Source organism: Lissotriton helveticus, chromosome 3_1, assembly GCF_964261635.1.
Source record: "Lissotriton helveticus chromosome 3_1, aLisHel1.1, whole genome shotgun sequence".
Taxonomy (NCBI): Eukaryota; Metazoa; Chordata; class Amphibia; order Caudata; family Salamandridae; genus Lissotriton; species Lissotriton helveticus.
Window position 1 is genome coordinate 1,833,977,113 of NC_136061.1, and position 24,640 is coordinate 1,834,001,752.

The window sequence follows — 24,640 nt, forward strand, 5'->3', positions numbered from 1 at the left end:
ATGTTTTCAAATTTATGTATGTTTCCAGATGACGAACACCAGGGTGTGTTCAATAGGACTCTGTGAAGCCAGACAAAGTGACTTGAGTGGTTCTCCAATAGCCTCAATCATTCCACCAACAATCAATAAATGTGAATAATGACAACGTATGGCTACCAACGTTTTATCTTTTCTGAAGAGATTTTTGCCTTTAAGTTTATCCACAGATTTTGGTATCAGTCCTTCCTCTGGGTAAAATGAGCATTTCTTCAGAACTGTCAGCTCAGACTCCAGTCAAAACATTATAGGTGTAGGGGGCCCAAACTTTAGGTCAGCAGCTGGTCAGATGCTAGTCTTTCAGCAGGCAAATTCTTCTACTGTCTCAGGACCTTCTTCTTTTCAAGAGGGGCATTTCACGCAGGGAAAATAGGGTTCAATGGTATGACTTTTAGGGTTATGGGTCATCAGGTGACTGGGACAACCATTTTCTAGAGCCACATTCTGGTAGTAGAAGTTCAGGAGGACCAGGAGACAATACTCTCCAGTGATTTCCAGCAGGTGGGTTGGCAAGAAATTGCCAGTTCAGGAGGCAGGAGAATCTACTTTCCATTTCCCGCTCCTCCTCTTTCCAGCCTCCCTCTGCTCACTTCCACTCCCACCCCAGGCTTTTTCCTTCTGCTCCCTTCCCTTTTCTTCTCTTCCCTTCTATTTCCTTCTCAAATGTACATCCTATAGCTTCCGTAAAGGTGCTTGGTCACCAGCATTTACCTTGACACTTGTCATTTAGGCGTAGGTTTCATACTGGCTACAATTTTAATTCCGATAGTATTTTCCACTTGTTATGGTAGCAATCTTACTATTACGAAAAGTTGTCATATCTTCCACACAGTCTTGACAGCCTCTAGTGAACCTGTTCCAGTTGTATTGGTACCCCAATACTCAACTTTCTGATTTCAGACTTGTCAGCTGGAATGGTCATTCAAACAAAAGCACCCTGTTTCTCTCTCTCAGGGCCTTTCCCTTCCACCAGAATGAGGAGCTTCACAGAGCAATCAGGGCTAGCATGAAGTTGAGCACCAAGGGCTGCAAGAAACTAAGGCAAATGGTTATAGAGCAAAATATTGGAAGCAGAAGTTTGGGAGGTGCAGTTGACACTTCTGTCTATTGATCTCCAGTAGGCAGGCAGGACATTTTCAGTGGACTTTTCATCACAAGTAACATGTCCACTTCAGATTTGACTATCATAGCATTTTATTATTAGCATTTTCCATTCAAACATCACAAATTAAATGCCACATTAGCATTTTACATAACAGGAGATAAGTCATGCAGCTTATGTTGCCTACACATTATGTAAAGTTGGACAAATATCTCCTTCATCCCTGCTTCCCATATCTGAGATACGACCCAAGAGACTTGACAAACTATAAAAATCTTGTCACACCAAAAAATACATATGAGAACATTGAGCAAAACAGCTAGACAGCCTAGCAAAGAGTGAATATAGCATTTATGCTACATCCGTATGAGAAATCCTCAAATGAACCATGGATAAATGTACAAGCAGAACAGCTATCTGCACACAGCAATATGCATGTATATGTTCTACTACTGTAACCATAATGAAAACATTCCTCACATTCCCTAAATATGGAGAAACTTTAGAGTTCTATTGCCCCTATTTGTGCATTAAGCATAGAAGGTTATACAGAAAAGCACTGACTTCATCATAACATATTCATATATGGTAGAAGTCCTATTGAACTCTATAAGTGCATTGCAGACATTGTGCAGAAGGTAAGCAATCATATATTTAAAAAGGGGGTCACCGAGTATCATGTGACATGGGCAGCAATGGGACAGGAATTTTACAGATTCACACTCAGGTAACACAACAAATGATACCAGACCTACAGTCACACATGCTTGACCATGCTGAGGTGCTACAGGTATATAATCCCCACAGGGGTTAAACCTATTCAATGACACCATTGGGGATAAATATTTTCAGTTCATCATATTTATGCTCTGGGTTTACTCACTAGCTGTGCATCCAAATTGAAATGGCTGTCTTGCTTTCACTAACTAAGCACTTGAAACACATTTTAGTATTGTTACAGTGAGAAGAACCAGGATTGGACCACCAATGTTTAAAATCAGAGTGTCACAATAATGCTTCTAAATTATTTGTGTCATACCAAAGGGCATTGCTATTCATACTATTAAGTAGCGAAGGTATGCCGCAATATCTTAGGGTGGAGGTGAAAGCCAAATGGCCATTTCGTCGATAACCAAATGAAATACATGATTAAATATAAACCTAAAGGAATAGATCCATCAATTCCATGATTCAAACCTACTATGAGGCAAATATTGAGCACATGTAATAAAAAATGAGATGCCAGATCTGCTTATCAGTTCCACTGCCTGAGTCCATGCCTAAAGCCAAAACAACACAACCTATCTGGAAGAATGAGTCTAACAGAATTTGCTTAAAAGTCACAATTTCTCCAAGCTCTATGAATAAAATTATTGTTGGCCTATAAAATACATGTGCTACTAATTTGTCAACATTTTATTCTATTTATATTTCCTCTGTCACTTGGCCCACTTCATTTAATCAGACAGTGGTCCTAATCTCGAAAGGGAAGAGATGCGCAAGTTATACTAATAGCGTAATTCTTTAATGCAGAAATATAAGCAATAATACCCTGACGGTGGTGCCCAGTCTTCCAAAATAAATAACTATCTGCCTTTAGACCCAGTGACCCTTTGCTTTATCATCTGCTTTCTTCATTGGGCAGATGCCAGTGAGTCCTGCTGATGCACTGAGGTGTTCAAGGTTCGCTGAGACTGTCTGCATCCGGGCCACCGGCATCCTACCCCTGTTGGCTGTCTACGGCAAAATCGCTCCCTTGGGACCCCCTATGTCACAGGATTTGTTCTACGTACTCCGACTCCCGACCCAGCAGCCGCTGGGTGAGTCTGATGCCCTTGCGGCGCGCCCCGGGCACTGAGTGTTGTGGTGCCTGATCGCTGGGCATACATGGTGTTCCCCCCCTCCGCCACCTGACTGAGCCTTGGCAAGGGTCTGTGCTTGAATATTCGGGCCGCCTCTGAAGCATGCCCTAGTGCTGCGGCTGATCTCTGTATAGACTTGGAGCCCCCCCACCCAACGCTGCCCAGATCTTGGATGTCGGGATGTGCGCAAAGATCTGAGCAGCCTAGGAAGTGCAGAGCGTCGCCTTGGGCTTGAGTTAGAACAATTTGCATTATCGCTGCCGCAATTTACATGAAAACTGCGGGGGCTGCAGGGCTATTGCAGCTCTGAGTGCAAGGCACACAGGATCCTACGGGCATGCAGGCGTCGCCTACTCTTCCCTGCCTCACACATGGGTTGTCACTTCAGCCCGGTTGGTTCAGTTGGTTCCAGAGGGGTTGTCAGGGTCCTGCTAACACTCTGAATGTCCCTAGGTGTGGCTATCTATTCTGAAGGGTGCCCATTTTGTTTGTTTTTGCCCGGGGCTATTAAGGGCACACATTTTGTCGCTGAGCACACCTAAGGGAAACTGAGGAGAGGAGTTCCCCGGTCTCTCGGCTCACATAGCCATGGAAATAGAAATAGGTGGGCTACATCCTCAACACTTGGCGCCCATCTTGGAGTGGTCAAGTTATTTTGACCTCTATCCCACACACTTGGGCTCTGAGTTGTCCTTGTAACCTCATGCATGATATACCTTACAGGATCTCCCTTCAACAAATAGGACATCTACACCCACATAGAGACACCATCCCAGTGGGGTCTTTTTACATATATTCATCACTCTTGGCCCTCGAATTTCCCTTACAGGGTCGGCCTAGACATGACATGCGTTCACTTCCTACAGCCAACTTTATAAATTCCTCCATTCCTTGCCTGAGACGTCATCATTCCTCACCGCTACACATTCTGATACGTTGCCTTCCTTCTAATGGCCTGCGTGTAACGCCTCGCGGGAACCTATTACTTTATACTGATGTTAAATCCCACCCCTGGAATTGCCCTTAAGTGGTCTTGGCTCTCCCTCCTGTCTCCTTAGCCCATTATAGTCAGGCTCACATTGGTCTGGGTTTACACAAAAGGAACCTGATGGTTCACTGTTGATATTAAGGGAATACCGAGCACTCAACCTCTACTCTCTGAAACCCACAGTTTCCGGGCTTACTTGCAGCTCAAGCAGGCGAACCATAATACTTTCCTAATCATATATCCCCCTAACCTATCAAAAAAGGCTCCAAAAAACTTCAAACCGACTATTGAAAACCCATCCAGAAACCCTTATCTCAAATCCCTACTTCTCCATCAAAAAAGGTATCGACATAAATGATCTCATCTTCTATACTAAATGTCACGCTCAGCGGCGGAAGGCCGTATACGCGTTGCTCCAGATCTCCACTTCCCTGAAGACTCCTCATGGTCTTAAATTATTTGTAACGCCCTCCTCTGCCTACAGAGCAGAAGCCACCATCTCCCTCTACAAAACTGAACCATTCTTATACACGCCTCAGATCATAACCTAACATCAAATACACACCAGTCTCAAAATCGATCCCATACCCCTTTAGCACCCTCTGCTGTCCGTACATTAGCTCTGAAGGGCCCCCCTTTAACGGCCTCTACCCATAAGTACAATTCTTCTTCAATGCCCAATGAGATTGAGCTGAAACAGTATAGTCAGGATATTACTAGGCTTGCTACCCCCTCCTCTAAGACAGCCAGCTCTATCTCCCCTAGCTCCACAGCTCACAGCATTGAGACAATTCTCCCCATTATCCCTTCCCCCAGCCCAGCACGTAATCCCAGCCTGCTCCCACTGGCGTCTGGGGGTCATTATCCGTCACACCCTGCCTCCCCTATCTTACCCAATGCTTTGAACACCCAGCTCCAATTCCTGGAATCTCTCCCCTCTGAGCACATACATTCGCCACCGGCCCTACTGTCCCCATCTTTATTAGCCCTCATTCTCACTCTGCCTCTTACAACTTAAGTCAGAGGTACGTAACCTATTGCATATCTCCGCAGAACTGGCTGCCAACTCCAGGCTTAGCTGCGCCACTATGACCAATCACTATCTCTGCTCGCTCTCATCTAAAGTGTGTACCTTGTGCCCTTCCCCCCCAAAAATCGTCTGGCACGGCCTACATCACCCCCTCACCCCATAGCTGGGCTTCCGCTCCTCTTCCCAACGACCCTTCTTGGCCATTCAGATGTCGACCCTCACTGTCGGATAGGGATATTTATTCTCTCCTACTTTCCAATGATCCTGCACATTCCTCAGACATCTCCAACATGCAACAAATTGAATCCATCACCACTGATCCCTTCAAGGAGCCTAGGCTGAACACTAGCATTAAATGACAATAACCTCACGAAGGTCACCACTACATTTTCAGCACCAATTGACGCCAACACAAAGCTCAAATGTGTGCTCCTAAACTGTAGAATGGCAGCGAAACATGCTGCGGACATTGCCTCATCCTTGCACAGGACCTGGACCTGGTAATGGTAATTGACTGAAACATGGTTAAATGACTCAGCTGCTCCCATCCTGGACATTTTAGTGCCTCCCAACTATAATATCATTCGGTTGGACAGAGCAAGTGGTCAGGGTGGAGGCATCACCTTCTTACATCATACCAACCTAATTGTGAAAGCACTACAATCGGACCTCCTGCCGTCCTGTGAATACCTATGCATTCGAGTGGCTGGTAGCAACAATCATCCATGCAAACTGCACACGTTCTACCACCTACCTTGAGACAACCTTCCCTTAAATGAACAGATAATGGACATTATCTCGGCGAACACAGATTTCCACGGCACTCAAATATTCCTGGGAGATTTCAACCTGCATTGGAACGATGTGAATGATTAGTTGGTCAACAGACTTACCTTCCTTCTAGACTTCAATCAGTCTTCAATCTCCATATCTGTGAAAGCCCTACTCATATTATAGGAGCTACCTTAGATCTTGTCATTGGTAAGCCCAACTCCATCCGTTTGGATTTGATCCTCCATTGTGATTGGACCGACCACTACTGCATCACCTTCCACATACTGGAGTTGGTAAGAGCTAGTAGAGCCGAGGCAAAGAACCCCAAAAACTCTTAAGATGCCTACGGAACATCAACTCGCACAATCTGAATGTGCTTTGCAATTACATACTGCCCCCTCCCATAAACATGTCGAATGTACATGCCCTTACGGCCCATTATAACCGCTCAATGATCAATATTTTAGACTCAGTGGCGCCTCTACAGCTTAAAAGACTGTCCTCCAAACTCTCCAGACCCTGGTTTAATGACAGTCTTAATTCCGAGAGAAGGAATCTAAGACTTGCTGAAAGACTGTGGCGAGCATATCCCTCCCTTGAACATCTCTCCCATCTGAGATCCTTTAGAAGCATCTAAAATAAAAGCATCATATGCTCAAAGGCCACCTTCTTCTGAAATCAACTAGAACAAGCAAAAACACTGTCCCAGAAAACTGTTAGAACTCATCAAGTCCTAATAGAACAGTCAGCCTAATCCATCATCACAGGGTCGAGTGCCACTACCGAACTGCGATGAATTTGCTGACTTTTTCACTGATAAGACCACTAAGATCGAAGCGGTACTATGCTCTGCACTCAAACAACTGTCGTTCAGGCTGCTGAACACCCTCCCGCCCACTGGGTTGCTTGTCACGGTCCCAGTGCAGCCCTACCTCCCCCAAAACAATACATCCTGGAGCCTGTTCCAATCCTTGGATGAACGCACCATACGCAAAACGCTGGCTACTCTGAAACCGCCTAATCACTATAACGACCCCCTGCCATCGAACCTCTTCTCCGAAGTCGAACCTCCCTACTCCCTCTTTGGACTAAGATCGTCAATGCATCACTTCGGCAAAGTGCTATTCCGGATTGCCTAAAAGCGGGTCAAGTTACCCCGATCCTAAAGAAACCATCTACAGATCACGCAGACCTTCACAACTTTTGCCGAATCTCTAACATCCCCATGCTGGCAACGCTCCTGGAGAAATGTGTTCACGCCAAACTTTGCAACCACATCGATCACTTCCAACTGCTGGACCACTGTCAATCTGGTTTTCGCCCGGGTCATAATACAGAATCAGCGTTAATTCACATTGTCGATGATGCGCTAAGAATGTTGGATCTAATGAATCTTGCTTTCTGATCCTTCTTGACCTTTCGTCAGCATTTGACACCGTCAAACATGATAACCTAATTCACCTCCTGGAACATAGGGCCTGATTCACAGAACAGACAACATCCTAAACTTACTACCATTTACTTCTTTTGGAACTCACTGAAGGCACTTACCCATTTTGGTATTCACAGAAGGAACTTACTCATCACAAAAATACCAAAATAAGTAAGTGCCTTATGTGAATATTAAAATGGTAGTAAGTTTAGGATTTTGTCTCCAGTTAGTTCTGTGAATCTGGCCCAGAGAATGGGGCTGTGTGGGCCCTTTACTAAACTGCTTCTCCTCATTCCTTCATGACAGATCCCAAAGCTTCAAGGTGAACCAGTCCCTCTTGCATCCTTAGCCGGTCACGCTGGGGGTCCCCTAGGGTTCAGAGCTCTCACCCATGCTCTGCAACCTGTTCATGGAGCCTTTGACAAAAATTCTGAAATCATCCAGCATTCACTATCACATGTATGCGGATGACACCCAACTATATTTGAAGATCGCCTCCCTTGAGGACATCTGGTCCCTCAAATCAGTCCTACTGGAAAATCAAAGATGGCTGAAGATAAACACTCTCAAAACAGAATTCCTACTTATTGCACCACACAAGCAATCTCCGGTCATCGAATAATGGTTGAATCATCTCACTGTACTTAACTGTAGGCAGCACCTTGTTTGTTCTGCAACCTCTCTAGGAATAATGTTAGACAAACGTTTGAACAAGAAAAGGCACACCAGCTCCCTCTCCAAAGGAGCAAACTTCCAACTCAGCATTCTAAGGAAATTCAAACCTTACCTCCCTGCTCATGACCTAAAGATGGCAGTGCAAGCCTTAGCGTTATCAAAGCTGGACTATGGTAGCGCAACCCTTTGCGGCCTACCTAGAGGGAGACTGCTCCTCTTAGGGCTGCAGTCAACTCAGCTGCTAGGCTCTTAACAGGCACCAAAAAATACAACCATATCACCCCTGACAGAATTTTACCTTGCAGAACTCTATTTTGTATTCACCTTACCAACATAGTCTACTGGTATTGACCAACCTCCAGAAAGGTTGTAAAAAAGAACATACGTATGTATGTATGTATGTATGTAAATGTATTTCGATTTATATAGCGCACGAATCACCCAGGGGTCTCAAGGCGCTTGCTTAGGGAACCCGTCCTGGTATTCCCCTGTGAGATACCCCGGCAGGGTATTCACAAGGTGAAAGCCAGGCATCCCGCCGCGAGGGGCCATAGTGGAGATTAAGCAAGCTATTGCCCAGAGTCGCAGAGTGTGACCCCGTGAGTCAAGTAGGCACCGGAGCAAGAATTGTCGAGTCCGTGGAATTTTTGAGCCCGAGACCCGCCGAGGCGGGGAATCGAACCCTGGTCCACAGCTGATCTCAGCTTCCGGGTCTGCCGCCTCTAACCACTGAGCCACGCTTCTCCACTTACTCATCTGATATCTTGGTTGCTGGAAGACTCCGCCTCCAGTATACCATTTCCATTTCAAGTTTTCTTCTTTGCCAGGGGCCCTTAACAACAGCATTCAGAGCTGTGGAAGTTTTTTGGGATATCTCCTACATTCTCATCTCACTTGAAGGACATTTCTCTGAATTAAGATACAATTTGCGATTATTCCCAATGCCTTCCTTCTCTTGAGACGTGACCTCACCTGGGTCCTAGGACATGTTAAATACACTTTGTAATTTGTCTGATTTTGTACATTGTCCATATATTACCATTGCTCTTAACCATTCATTCTCTAAAATGTAGCCCAATCATTTTCATTGGAAGCTGAGTGACAATCTTTGGGGTGTATAGTTATTGCATTTTTTCAACTTATACAGTCATGCTTTAGACTAGATCTAAGGTGTATGTTCTTTTTTACAGACTTTCTGGAGGTTGGTCAATACCAGTAGACTATGTTGGTAAGGTGAATACAAAACCGAGTTCTGCAAGGTAAAATTCTGTTTGCAAGAGCCCAAGAGAAAGGTTGTGAACTTTCACTTACCACATGAAGAACTTGTTTGGGTTAAGTGCGTGCAATCTTTCCTAAAGGGTGCCCGAAGGTTCCAGTTCGCTGATGATTGTCAGAACTCTCATAAAGTTGTCTTTAGACTAATTATTTTAGTTAATCATTTGTAGTTCATAACAATGTTGTCTACATAAAGTTTCAAAAATCTTAGCACTGGTGTGCAAGAGCTCATCCTACATGGATATATTTCTGACTGTTGATTACAGGCTGTACAGAAGACATAGACGCAGACATCCATGTAGCCACCCTAGTTTTACAGATGATACCACACCACTACTGATTTTCAGACACTTGCCATACTCAAAATGAACTTAATTAAAATTGTCTTGTTTAAGAGAGAAGTGCTGAGCGTGGCTGTTCAGCGGTTAGGCGGCAGCTGTGTGAGGCAGTGCAGATCTTGAGGGCCCAGGGCCTCTGCACTCGCTTGGTGGCTGTGTAGCAGTGTGGGTTCCACAAGCCCAGAGTTTTCAGAGCAGACTCAGCGGATCCAGCCCTCCATGATTGTGGTCCTTGGGAGGCTGCTGCAGAGGTGTCATGACGTGGCATTGGTTCCTCTCTAGGAACATCATTTGAGGTTGTTGAAGTGGCAGCTATTAAGTGCCGCAGGAGGTGTGGAACGCCTTTCGAGAAGTGGGTGAGTGAGTAGTCAGCTGAGAGCCCCAGGGCCATTGTGCCTGTGTGCCGGCTTTGGGGACACACATCTGAGGACGTTTGAGACCATATTTGAGCCTCATGGCCAGTTCGGTGGTCTCATTATACCTTAGTACCATCGGCCCAGACTGGCCTGAAGTGTGACCGGTCCCTACTGTGTGGGGAGCCCACTTCGTCCAGGGCAAATTCTTGTTGGTGGTCACAGTTATCTACTGTGTTTGTTGTAGAAACTGTGGTCCTATTGGCTGTAAGGAATATTGGGAATAGCTCCAAGAAATAATTGGTGCTTTCTAGTCACCACAGGAGGCTGTTGGAGACATTTATTTTCTCCAAAGTGGATTTTTGACTATATTTCAGCCCATATCATAAGGCCGCAGTGAAGCATCATGGTGCGGTGGCCTGTAGGGCTACTGCTGCCAGAGAGAGGATAGCAGTGTACAGTGGAGGCGGCCACTCTAGGGTCTGGTGAAGCTTACTGCCCTGATTCTCCCTTGTGCTAATCCTGTGTTTTCCTGGCTCAAATCATTGGGTGCCTTTCTACTGTAACTACGCTTCAGCTGCTTTTTGCATTGGTTGAATAGTTGTCTTCTGACCTCTTCAGGATATCAGCATCCAGACTATGGAAAGTGCCAACACAGCTTGAGATTTTAAGCTGTGAAGTCGCCAAAGTTAACCATGACCAGAATTTTTTTTAAATCTGGCTGTTTGTTTCAAGGTATGGTTTGTGCAAAAACTAAATCAAATCCAGTCCATAATAAAGATGCTTCTGCTAAGATGCTGTTAGGGAATAAAGAGATATTACCCTGTAGGAAAAAGAAAACTTAGTCCCAAAATTGGAGCTGCATCGCTCTCCAGTATCGGACGCACAGCGTATTCCCCTTTGGGCTCTCAAAAATATTGCAAGTTTTTCAAGTTCAAAAAATCTTATTGATTGTAGGTTAATCAATAAATTCCATATTATTCAATCCAAATTCGACCTGTCACACAGGAGACGTAGATGTATTCACAAGTTTCAAATACTGTAGATGTGCCAATGCAGGCCTCTTTCTATAGTACGTCGTCTACATCAAACAGCCTCAGTAATGTTACTCAATGCATTTCGGGCTTTTTAACGCCCTTCATCAGGAGTTCACTACACATTGTAAAAACAACACCATTATGAAGTGTAAACAGACCCTGTTACAAGCAAGCTAATAACAATAAACCAACAATTTTAATTGGTCGTTTTAAAACCGATGCCATAATCCACGTTTTCCCTCTGAATTGCAGCACTTCTCACTGATGGCAGTGCACTCGATATATCTCTCCCAACAGTTTACATCCTCTCTATTATACATTGTTTCAGGGTAGGGTTTGTGCAAAAACAAAATCAAATCCAGTCCATAATAAAGATGCTTCTGCTACGATGCTGATAGGGAATAAAGAAATATTACCCTGTGGGAAAAAGAAAACTTAGCACAGGAGGAGTCAAATGTAATCACAGAGATGCATGGGAAGCCAACTGTTAAGGTGAAGTTTTGCGGCACTGGTCCAAAAAAGAAACATCTGCCTCTGTTGCAGAAGGATATCATAGAATGCCCAAAAGATACGCCTAGTCCACCCCTAATATGCCCTTTTCCCCTTACTACCCTGTGGTGGTAGAAAATCTTCACATACCCTCTCAAGAGCTCTCCTCCTCTCATACAAGTACAAAAGTCCAGGATGATTATTGTATTTGCCCGATCTGGGTGTAGACCTTTGTAGGAGATATGATTTACAAGACAAAAGGAAAATTCTGAAGTCAGTGGGTGCATTGAACACACCCATGGGATTACACTTTTTTTGCAGTAACCCTTCAAATCAACCATCCACGATGTCTCATCTTTCTGCAACCCCTGACCTTGATGTAAGTGGTATAAAATCTTGTCATCCTCCATTAAGAGTTAAATTTGTTTACCTCCCTACCATGTTTAGAAAGTCTCTTATACTCTTTTGTATAGCTGTTAGAAAAAATAGTGGTTTGAACTGCGTCTTTGACACAGTGTCAGCAATATTAAGAGAAGTGGTAATCAGCAAGAAGGGAAAGGATAAAGGTTGTGGGGAGTCAGTGAACACAGAAGAGGCCTTGCTGTCTAACAGAAGGATCCATCAGATAGAGGCTTATTGTCAAATTGATTTTGGCTCTCAGGCAGGAAAATTATACTGTAAGAAGCTTTCCAAAATAGTTCTGCATCCAGATAGTCCAGTCTATTCCATAAAATATATCTTTGATACTTCATGACAAGAAGAGCACGAATAGAAACTCCCAGGGTAGAGACCAGGATATGTTTCCAATCTTTAAATCTCAATCTAAGCAGGGGCTAAGTAATAGTGAAGCAAGGCCATCTCAGGCAGAGGTCATCGAGAGGAAGAAAAACATAGAGGGAAGAAGAATACAAACCTCTGGAGATTTTCAAAAAAGGTTCACAGGAGAATAAGCTTTAAAGCGGGAATTGATGCATCACAAAGCATAGAGGGTACAATGAGAATCCCTCAAGAAGCTCAACAAGCCATGGACCCGATCAATTATGGACCTGTTAATGCATTGGCTGATGGACATGCAGCAGGAATAGTAGTGGAACATGTATCCCACCACCTCTGGTATGCTGTCGTTGAATCCCATAGCTGCTACTTTTTTGGATCCAGTCACAAAGAGGGGTTCATTAATGCCATAAGGTTCAAACTCCATATGTATAATGTGGCCACTTTCAGGTTGGACTTTATTCCTCTTTTTGATGTAGACTTAATTTTGAATAGTTCTTTATTGCTTAAATGTTTTTCGGAGACTTTGAATTTGAAGTTAATTCAAGGTAGTGATATTAATTTAGTTTCCCTTTTGTCCTTTGATCTGGTTTTGAATCAAGGGTAACTTTTAAATTCCAAACCTATGCAAATCCTATTTTAAAATCTACTGAATGTCTACAATATAGGGGGATTGATGTTATCCCTATCTTAGGGTAGTGGGCTGCCACCTGGGGATCTCTGTCCTTTTGAGGGTCCGCCGACTTATTACAAGGGGATAAAAATGAATCTAGGAAAGTATGGCAGACAGGTATCTATTAGGGAACCTACCGTCCCCCCACACAAGTGTTTAAAGTAGATGAGCCCCTCAGATGGAACTGGTTACCTGGTGCATTATCCAGTGCCTCCCAGAGTAGCCACAAGCAACAACCTTCCAATTAGCAATGAACTAAAGATTATCTCTCCTGGGATGCTGCCGGAATAAAGAACAGAAGGTAGAAGCAACAGCATTTGAGCACTTTAGGGTCTGATGTAGTCTGTCCCCCGGAAACATGGTTCATAGTGTAATTGATATGTGATGATTTCATTACCTTAGATTGTAAATCAAAATACCTTCAAGGAGATGGCATATGAGGGGGTGGCACATTGGCTGTCAAATAGAATTCAGTGGAGGTGTGAGTGCTAGAAAGACCCAAGTAATGCATTTATGGCTATAACCCTGCTTAACCCCAAAAGAGAGTAAAGACTCCCCCCACTATTAATAACGCTTATATTTCCCCCGAGGTCTCATATGATATGTTAATAGGAGAAGTATTTTCTTCTATCAAAAACGTTTCTTATAAGGTGTTTCCTCCACAAGTAATTCAGACAGGGGCTTTAAATTGCAAAAAATAAAATTTTGCATTAGAAAAATTACGAGAGGTAGAAGAAGAGGAGGCACTGCGGATTCCCCTAGCTTTTTCCTCCCAAAGTAAGAACTAATAAGAGAGGGAAAATATTTTTGGCTCAGTTGAAAAAAGTTGATTGTAGTATGTTAATAGGAGAAGTTTTTGTTTAATTCAAAAAATTCTCTTATAAGGAGTTTACCCCACACGTAATTCTGATAAGGACTTTAAATTGCAAAAAATCTAATTTTGCACAAGAACAGTTACGAGAGGTAGAAAAAAAGGAGGCACTGCGGATCCCCCTATCTTTTTTTCCTCCCAAAGTAAGAACTAATTAGAGAGGGGAAATATTATTGGCTCAGTTGAAAAAAGTTGATTGTATTGTAGCGAATGGGTGACTTCCTTCGGAGTCCCCTGCAGCATTTACTCATGAAGCTCCATCGGGAGCATCAATCCTGTACTACGAGGTGGTAGAATGTACCTCTTTTCACTCGTTGGACACCTACAAGTCTTAGACCCTCGACTTGAGTGTCATAATCTTTTAATTATATTAGTGAATTTTAACACAATTTCTATTTGTTCTTGGAATCCTGATGGGGACATTACCAGGTTTGATAAACAAATGGGGAGAACTCAGTGGGATCATAGGGCAATTTTGGTCTCAGAGATATCTTGTGTAGGAAATTATATTGAAAGCTTCAATATCTTCATGAAGCAGTTATTTAATGTTATTAATCAAAAGAACCCTTTGAGGAGACTAAAGGGGATTCCTCACCCCCTACTCAAGTAAAAAAGGGAAAGAAATGCCCTAGTGAGGGAACAATGTTTGAATTTTGACCTCGAAAGGGACACTAGGCTGGTGCTGTTTAAAAGGAGGAGGAATCAACTGAAAGCCTGTCTGAAGAGAGAGGAGAGGGGCAGGCTCTGGACTAACCTAATTGAAGCAGCAGTAAGAGGCCAGACAAGGAACTTTTGGCCGCTATTCATTGAGGGTTGTGGAACACACACTAGATCTTTCCCCTTAGCTTTAAAAGAATCACGATGGCTTAACCTTATTCGGTTCCTATATGCAGCAAATCTGGGAGATGCAAGCAAACCCTCCGTAGAATCGGGGTTTCAATGTGTATGGTTCTCTTTCTGAAAAAGAGATAGAGATTGCTATCAGAGAAATGCATTCTTCGGCCACGATGGGCCCTGATGAAGTCCCTATTTCTAAAATAAACCAAAACAGTTCCCTTTAGAGCAAAAGTCTTTGCTCAATTTTTAAAAGCTACCATGTAACAAAAAAATCCCCCCTGGAGGGACAGGGAGTGTTATTGTACCACATTTTAAAAAAGGGAACCGTAATTTAGTAGACAATTATCAGCAGATCGCCCTTTTCGATACTGTGGGTAAAGTTTTTGCTAAATGCTCACTAACACAGATTAATGACTGGGTGAAGGAGCATCAAATTAATCCTATGTAACAAATAGGGTTTAGAAATAAGCATGGAACAATTGATAATATGTCCATCCTGCAGGTAATAAATGAAAAATATGTTTTAACAAGATGGGGAGTGGTATATGTAGTTTTTATAGACTTCTCCGCAGCATTTAACAGTTGATCATCCTTTGCTATGGAGTAAGCTTTTAAGATTTGGTATGTCAGGTACCCTTTTAGATTCAGTTATTTCCCTCCATTCTGAAACCTGTTGTAGAATCCTATTGGGTGGAGATAGGGGTCTGTCACAAGCCATTCCTAACCTAACTAAGTTAAAAGAAGGGTACCTGCTTGCCCCTCATGTTTTCTCCCGATATATTATGGACCTTCTTTATTATTTGGCCCAGAGGGAGGGTATTGCCTCGTTATTTGGGGGAAAGTCTATTGTGTGTTTATTATATGCAGATGATTTTTTATATGCAGATGATCTCACCCCTAAAGGGTTCAATGAACCTCTGCAGGCAGTAAAACAATTTGCTGATGCCCAATATTTAAAGATGAAAGTATCTAAAAGTAGCGTAATGAGTTTTTATAGGAAGAAAAAGCTGAAATATGGCAATCTCACATTGTCCTTAGGAGATCAAAAGTTAGAGATTGTGAAGTCATATACCTTCTAATAGTGCCCGGAAACTTACGTGAAAAAGTTCACATAGAATGTAATGTCAATAAAGCTATTTCTCAGGCTATATGCTTGGGTGCTTTTTACAAGGCTACCCAGAGAAGGCATCTTTCCTAGAGGTTTTCCGTGCTAAGATCCAAGCCTCTCTCTTTGAAACTGAATTAATTGATGTTCCTAAATGGGGCTTTTTTAACGTAATGGAAGGCCAAGTCCTTAGAAACCTTGTTTCAGTTAATTCAGCATTTTTTTCGACGGCTTTAAGGTTCGAATGCGGGCTTAGAAGTGCCTTTGTCGAGGGTCTTGCAAGGGTGATACTTTGGGCCAAGGACCTTGTCGAGAGTGACTGAGGCTCATTAAGTTCATATAATATGACAGAAATTATGAAAGGCCTATAAGAGTAATATCTAATTTATAGACATTTTGTAGTAGTGGTAAAAGTTGCTGCAGTTGGATCCATCTGGAATTTTCACTTTGACATGCAACAACTAACAACTATCTTAAAACAAGCCACATGGTCCTTGAGGTTTTGCCTGGATAGAGATGTCTGTATCAGGATGTACATTGAGTTATAGAATGTGTGCCTGATAAATAAAGCGTAGCCTTGTATTCTTTGGAATTTGCAGCATGGTTTGAGACTTTTTTGGATTCCCTTAAGGCAGGGTCCGCTTCGGTTAAACCCCTTTTTGGCTAAATGGTAGGGCTCGACGGTGATCTATAATTTTTTGGAAAATGGCCCCCAAGATCTTAACCATGTTTTATTTGTCTGCCTTCTCTCTTATTACAGAGGCAGAATTGACTGAGGCCCATATGTCAGCAGCTATCTATTCTTTCAGCCCAAACAATCTTATAGTCACTTTATGAACCTTCGAATGAAATGTTTTGTTATAGAATATTTCGCTTTTTTAAGTGCTTTTTAATAATGTTTTAATGATGTTCTAGCCTGAACATGATTGCAGTTCCAGTTGATTCTACAGCTGGAATTCTGCCTTTTAGTCTTTTCTGCTCTTGTTGCTGCCAATGTATTTTATATAATGTGTCTATTATATATGTAGTGCTTATTTTGCACTTGAGGCACTAAAGCTATTTTATGTACTTTTAAGCACAATATTTTGTTCTTATCACTCTGTATGTTTTTGTTGCTGCCTTTGTATCTTATATAATGTATTCATCTCATGATGCTGACATAGTTTGCCCTGGCCACACTTTAGCAATTTCATGGACTATTACGTGCACTACCCTGTAGTATATCAGGATATTTTTAAATATGCAAATTAAAAAATATCGAGTATCTAATGCATTTGCAGCGCCCACTATTGTGGTAGCATCTATGTTTCTTTGAACCTAAAGTTTCACTTCCTTCTTTCTCTTTTATTTGTATATTTGCACATATATGCATTATAAGGAGAAGAGTTGTCCTAATGGCTAGGGCGGTCGCACTCGAATCTGGGGAACTAGGTTCGAGTCTTGGCAATGACGCTGAACATCATGTGATTCTGGGCAAATCACTTAATCTCCCCGTGCCTAACAAAAATGAATGTGTCCTCATGTAATACAACTAGTGCTATGTACAGCGCTCTGAAACCCGATTCGGGGCAAGTTCCCACAGTATAAAACTCAGATTTCTTTTTTTTTTAATAATAACATTTTATGTGGACCTCCTCGGAGCTCCATAGCATAAATACAAATGTACTTGAAACTCAAAATGGACTAGCTTCATGAAGGTACGTGTTTAATCAAGACGTAGGACTCCTTGTTTTTGTTTCCCCTGCCACACACAAACAAAACAAAAAAGTAGACTGTAGTCTCTATTGGGCCACAGATATTATTGGAGAAATTGCAGGCCCTGTCCTGATAATAAATCTTCAAAACATCAAGGACCTAGCAGAGGCAGGAACATCTGTTTTTAACTGGGGGCCCGGAGATCTCCTTACTCAGAAACATGTATACTGAGTCTACCTAGTCCATAAATGTTTCAAATGTTTTACAGTTTAAAACTGTTTAATTTCCAAATCTAAAATATATCTGCTAGTCGTATAGTTTCTGTCAAGTAGTCTACATCCACTTTTTCTGTAGTGTAATATCTTAGCATTCAATGAGAGCTGGGTGCAGCCATGTCAGCTCTCCCAGCTCAATTCCCTTAATTCCTACTTTCTAAGGGGCATATTATCAAGAATGGTGTTAAACATTATCGCCGGTTTAGCGGCAGAAAACTGCAGCTTAAGTGGCGATAATGGGCTTGATAATATGCCTTTGTGAATTCCAATAGAAGTCAATGTTCTGGTGTGAACATGGGCCTCTATTGGAATTCTCCGGGGCATATTCTTAAACTAATTATCGCTGCTTTAGCGGCAGTTTTCTGCCGCTAAACCAGCAATAATTTTAACGCCATTATTGATAATATGCCCCCAAGATGGCTGGGGTATCGTACTAGGGATATAGCTATTCTCTCCTTCCCAACTTTAACATGTACACTTCTTGTGAACCACAATAAAGGCAGGTCCCACACGATGGACTTGTCCATTTGAGGGCATTAGGTTTAACACTTGGGCTGACAACACAACATTGGTCTTCGGCTTATTCAGATGAGAAAGCTCACCAATGCTTTTTAAGACAGGTCCACTATCTTACAACTACCTCTACGTAAATCAAATGCAGACAACCAACTTATGTTGATAGCTCTGTTGAAGACAACAGATCAGCAGTGTGCTATAAACACTGGGATAGGGCCAGATCTGCCAACTTTCCAATGTCCTAATCTGCAGCCTCTGCCTCTCTGCTTCCCTGCCACTCCAGCATTTGTGAAGTGCACAGGGGAATTAGAGGGATAGAGGCTGTGGTCACACCAGGATGGATCCTTCTCCCTCCCGCAACACATAGTGTCACTGGAGTCTAAAATAGGGAGAGAAGGGACTTCTCCTCAACTCCTAACTTCTTTGGCTCTACCAAATCTAGAAATGCAGCTTGTCAGAGTCATGAGAAAAATTTGGAATGCCTGCTGCCAATTTTCACAGCTCTCACTCTCCATGTTTAACAGTTAACTAACGTAATGATGTGTGTAGTAATGAACTGTTAAACATACACAGTTGCTGTGAAAAGCTTTGTAGCTTCTGAGACTTGGGCGGCATTTCAAACTATTGTGTGTCAAAGATTGTTTTTTTTAATTAGGACATTCAGCTTGCATGTGGCAGAATGTTCTAGTATACTTATAGCTCACCTAGTGGGCTCGATCAGCAATAGAAGGCTTGCTCCCTTGTAGTTCAGACCCAAAAGGTGAGGGTGTGTAACTTAATGTCCAGTATACTAAGGATGAAAATCAAAATATTTTTGACATTTCTGGCTTCGAAAAATGAAAATGTAACCTTTATTTGAGAAGTTGTATTGTCATTCGAATTCATAATATTTTTAAAAGAAAAAAGTATGAAACATAATATGTTTTCTGGAGCTACCATTTGTCATATTTTATTTTATAAGGCGTGTTAGAACACTATTTATAGGAGACTTGCAAATAGTTTCCAATGTCCTCAGTAGAAGTAGATCAATGTTGGTTTTAAGAAATAAAGATTTGACTTGAGTCCTATGTTAATCATCTTCTGCTTCAATGTACAGGTGACATGATACCAGTTTGCCCTGAATCCATGGTTTACATTGACTATATCAACACTTGCCAAGCAAGTTGCCGTTCCCTGTCTGAGCCCTGGGATGAATGCAGCATTTCCTTTGTGCCATTGGATGGCTGCATCTGTAAGCAAGGCACCTACCTGGATGAAGATGGAACATGTGTGCCCCCAATCAAGTGCCCTTGTTACACCAAGAATGGTATCATGCAACCAAAGACTACTACTATTGAAAATGGTGCTTCTTGGTAAGATAATTCTGAATATGTCTGGGGTAATATTAGAAGTGAGAGATACGATTTAATTTTTAATTATCTAAAATTCAATATGAAGGTATATATGTTTGTATTTATCATAAACACAAAGGACCCACACCATGTTATGTGTGTTCATGGCCAAAAAGTACATAGGTCCAAATGGTTGTCTGTACCAGGTCTTTGCCCAGGTTAAAATGCAGTCTCTTACCCACGTCAATATCTTTCCCAGCAGCTTTTGAAAAAAGGATGAAGTACATTGAAACAGACAATATTTCATTTATATTTCATTTTATTTTGTGTTTTTGTGAAGCACTAAATGCCACCATATGGCAGCCTCAGAGGACTTGAGTGAGGATAGAAAGAGTGAATGCTGTAAACAATGGTGTTACAGATTTCATTAACTCATTTGCCAGGGAGACATGGCACTCCAGACATTAAAATTAACAGTGCTGAAATCTATTGAGTATCTAGCAAATCTGATGCTACATAAGGCCACAGGAACAGGATACAGGAGGGAGTAAAACCACATTTCTAATCCTTTTTTTTTCAGTTTAATAAATTTTTATTGAATTCATTTTTAAAATAGTCACAATACATTCGTTATGAGGACATAAACATCAGATAAACTACTATAAGTATATATGAAAATTACATAACATATGTATAAGAAACTAAAACAGTATGAGGAGAAAGGCAAAAAGGAAGGAGAGAAAAAGAACATAGGAAGGAGAAAGAGAAGAACCAGAAGGAGAGAGGAAAGAGAAGAAAAGAAAAAGGAAAAGAAACGGGGAAAAGAATGTGGGATCAAATCGAAGACATTCAAGAAGGAGCATTGGAGGAAAAATAAGATGTGAAAGGAAGCCATAAAAGATCAGATTTAATTTTTAGGGGAATAGAAGAAGAGGCAGAAATAGAGATCCTATGTTCATCGCATACAAAATTCCACCAAGTATGAACAGAAAGCTTAGAATTATCTTTCCAACACGATAAAATGACTTTGAATGCAATAGAGATTAACAGGTCTAACAATTTGACAGAAGAAGATGTAATAACAATATCATCAGATAAGGAACCGAGAAAAATGTTCAATAAAGATAAAGGAGCAGAACATGAAAATATACGCATACATGTTTTCCAAACATTCTTCCAAAATTCAAGGACCAAGGGACATTTCTAATCCTGATGTTTTTTTTCTAGCACCTGTTCACTGGGGAAGGTTACTTGCAGTTTTGAGAAAAGTTCACCAGGTAATTCCTTTCCTTTCAATGTGGAGACTTGAAGTTTAATTGATCATTTGTTTTTGCAAGTTGTACTTCTTATTAAATAATAGAAACTATTAAAATCATTACCACTAGAAAACGTATTAGAACCGCAGGTTGCATTCGTGTAGGAAACCTGCTTGGCCTAACAATGCATTGGGAACTTTTGAGTAACAAAGGTCTTTGAAAGTTCCCTTCTGAAACATTTTGAGCACTACTTGGGTGTTGACCAGCCTGATCAAATCTGAGACCCCCATTGCTGTTGAGACTATCAGCTGGGACAGATTCACTTTGACAATCACACTCCTACTCACTCCTCACCTTAACAACTTTTGTTAAGGTGGTTGAGGAAGTCTTCTCCACTCTCATAGGATCACAGAACTTACTTCTCCCTTTTTTAACATGAACAACATTTTTGATTTGAACTATGTCCCCTGCATTTATTTCTACAGGCTTTTTTTGTCATAGCAGCATTTCTGTTTGTCTTGAGCAAGCCTAACATTATTCTTGAGTAAGCACATCAGCTGCTCCATATCTGAACCACTCTTGAGCCATTAGCCATTCATGCTGGTTGAAAACTAGTGGTAGCCTTTTTATCCCTCAGTAATTCAAAGGGAGAAACATTTGTAGTAGAGTCTGGAGTAGTCCTAGACAACCATAGCATGCTGCACACAGACTTTACAACATCGTGGTTGCCACTCTTAGCCCATCTGATGCACTTACCAGCCACCTGATTCATTTTCTCAACAAGACCATTTGTTCATGGGTGATACTGATCCAGTGGTGTACCAGCAACAGATACTCCACTACGATATACTCACCTGGGCCCATAAACACACAATTGAGTTAACCACTGGAGTCAAAATGTATAATTTTCACAATGTCTAGGATTAGGTATTTCCTATTCCTAACTAACCTTTCACTGATCAAAAGGTTATTTCCTCTGGTCAATGGACCATTAGTTGAACTAGTTGAAGATGATAATTAACACTAACTCTAACTTATTCATTTAAAGTAAATAACCACAACTCAGGAGGTTTTGAAATCTTTATCTAAATTAAATGCATGTGAACACCTTCAAAAATACAGTACATTCACCATCATTCACAGGAGAGAAAATTCAATTGATAAATCATCAAAATACATACATGGACGCATGCAATGATCAATGCTCAGAAAGGGAGAGGACAGAGAGAAAAGAACATCTGTAAATAACGTGAAATTATAGTTACCAAAAAGGTTGCGAAGACCAACCCCCTGGCCAAAGGGCTGGTAAGGGTCCTTTGGGATAGGTCAGGTGAGAAAGACTTCAGGACAGGTTTCAGGTCAGGATAGTTGACCTCTCTAGAATACTGACGGTTGCGCCACACCCCTCTCTGACACTCTTTTCCTCTTCGAGATTCTTCTGCGATCTTCTTATCTAACCCAATCAAATTAGGATAGAGCTTCTTCATCAGCATCTCACAGTAACCCTCCCAGCATCAGCATCTCCCGCTCCAAGCTCACAGCATCATGGACTAACTAACTAAAGCTGTCTCAATTATACCTTTCATTCTTCATGTACCACCCACTAAAGTTTCAATGTCGTAAAGAAATACGAGATCTAATTGTCAAGCAAGGGGGGAAGATCATCACACCATGCTTACATGTCATCTAAATCATTTCGACCATTGTTCACAAACCCATCCCCTTCATTTTTGTATTCACAATTTTAGTTTACACACGCATTCACGTTTTATTTGCAACATTTTTATTAACAGAATGTGATTCCACATCATTGAACTTTTCACCATCTGTTCCCAGGGTATAATAATTTGCGACCTTGACTCCCGTTCAACACCCAAGTCATCATTCCGGGTTAACTTTCAGTGGACATGCGCAGTCTTCCCTTTTACTCAGCTTACTTCAGTTATACAAGAGAGGCCCAAATGCGCACTAGTGATAAAGTCAGAAAGACAAATATTAGTTTCACAAAAAAAATGGTTTCACTGTATACCACCCATCTCTACTCTATTCCCCTTTATTTATTAATACTTTACCCACAATAGCATTAGTAAAATAGCTCATTTTTGTTTCAGCTAAGCAGATGCCATGCACAGGAGTCTTCAAGACTCCATTTTAGTGTCTTCTGTCATGCGCAAGAATTTCCTTCCATGCGATATCTCGTCAAACTGCGTAGATGCAGTTGACGCATGCGCAGTAAAGATCTCCTTTAAAGAGCGGTTTCAGTCCTTCGTTCATGTTATTCACGTTAATAAACCCATATGCAAGCTTCACTAACCCACGTATTCATGTGGTGCGCATCAGTTTTACACAAAACTATTTTAATAACTTGTTAGTGAGTTAAAGGAGCAGATTGCTTCCGAGCAAGTCTCTTTTCTTTGAGTCCTTGCTCCATCAATACAATGAGCTCTTAAGGTGTCTAATACCAAATGACTCAAGGAAAACTTGGAGTATCTTGCTAATAAACTGAGTGCAATTATCAGAAAGGAGAAATTAGGGAAAGCCCTTCCTTGTTAACATTTCTATGAAAAACTTCACAACCGTGCCTGCACTTGGCCCCTTAACCACCTTAAGTTCAGGCTATTTCGCCAACTATATCACCAAACTCCTTGACACAGAAAGCCAACAAATCACTTCTTCATCCCAAATGTTAGCAGTAATGTCCTCTTTATGTTCACAACTATACTCTGTGACTATATCCTTGGACCCAATAGCACTTTCTGAGTATTTTGACACCTTATATAGGCTCTGGCTTGATAATGCACATCATGCCTATATAGATTCACCCTTTAACACTTAGGATATTGTCCAAATGATCAGAAGCCTGCCAGGTGACAAGGCACCTGGTCAGGATTTCCGCCCAAGTAACTACTTTTTGAAAAGAATATGCTCCCATTCTGGCCCCACATTTACATGCTATCTTTCAAGTCTTTCTGAACAGTGATGCCTTGCCCCCTTCATTGAGGGTGGCAACTATCATTACACTACTTGAGCCAGGGAAACCTGCTAACCTAAGTGACTCCTATTGTCCCCTTCCTCACTAAATGTGGACAATAAAATCCTCACCAACCTTCTTGCTAACCAACTGCAAATCTTGCTGCCCATGATAGTTCATCCAGACCAATCGGGAGTGATTTCCGTCCATTCTACCACTCACAAATTGCACACTATATTTGGAGTCATGCATCACCTTGACCCTCAATTATCTGTGATGGCTACCCTATCGGATGCCACTAAGTCCTCTGATTTATTGGAATTGAGTTAGCTGTTTCCCCTCCTGAGACGTCTGGGTATTAGCCCTAACTTCATCAAGCAGGTGAAACTCCTATATATTTCTTTCCAATGGCAAGAGTACAGATGTACAAGCTGATCTCTGACCCCATTCAAACTAGCCGTGGAACAAGGAAGCGATGTCCAATGTCCCTGCTCCAATTTGCTATAGCAATAGAGCCACTGGTGATGCCGCCTAATTAACATCATATGAACAGTTGTATCAGATTTACCACCAGGGGATTAGTGATTTTAATGTATGCAGATGACCTCATTCCCTACGTTAATAAACCAGCAGAAAAACTCCCTCCTGTAACACAGATCAATTCACAACAGATTATCCCATAAAATGGGCCGCCGACCCAGTTTACTATCTTGGAATATGGCTAAATGGCAATGTAGAAGAACTTTGGTGGGAAAATTGCGGCCATTCCATGACATGATTGGAGGACAGGAAATCTATCTGGACCAAACTCCCTCTATCCCTCACAGGTCCTATTGCAATAGCAAAGATGATAGTTCTCCGTAAATTCTTATGCCTATTTGCTTACATCTCACTTTCGCTTACAAATAAATTTCGCGGTCATTCAAAGTCAAACTGGTATATTTC

General features: G+C 41.7%; 1 protein-coding gene across 2 annotated transcripts in view; it reads left to right on the forward strand.

Moving 5' to 3' along the window:
- LOC144823879 (mucin-5B-like) overlaps window positions 1-24,640 on the forward strand; it is a 737,446-nt gene that overhangs the window by 28,551 nt on the left and 684,255 nt on the right. Inside the window, exons 2-3 of one of the 2 annotated variants that reach the window (XM_078682767.1) lie at window positions 19,234-19,489; window positions 20,696-20,745. In XM_078682767.1, coding sequence (XP_078538893.1) covers window positions 19,234-19,489; window positions 20,696-20,745 — 306 coding nt within the window. Of the gene's footprint in view, window positions 1-19,233; window positions 19,490-20,695; window positions 20,746-24,640 lie in introns of those variants that run through there. The other variant, XM_078682768.1, reaches the window with a different exon arrangement.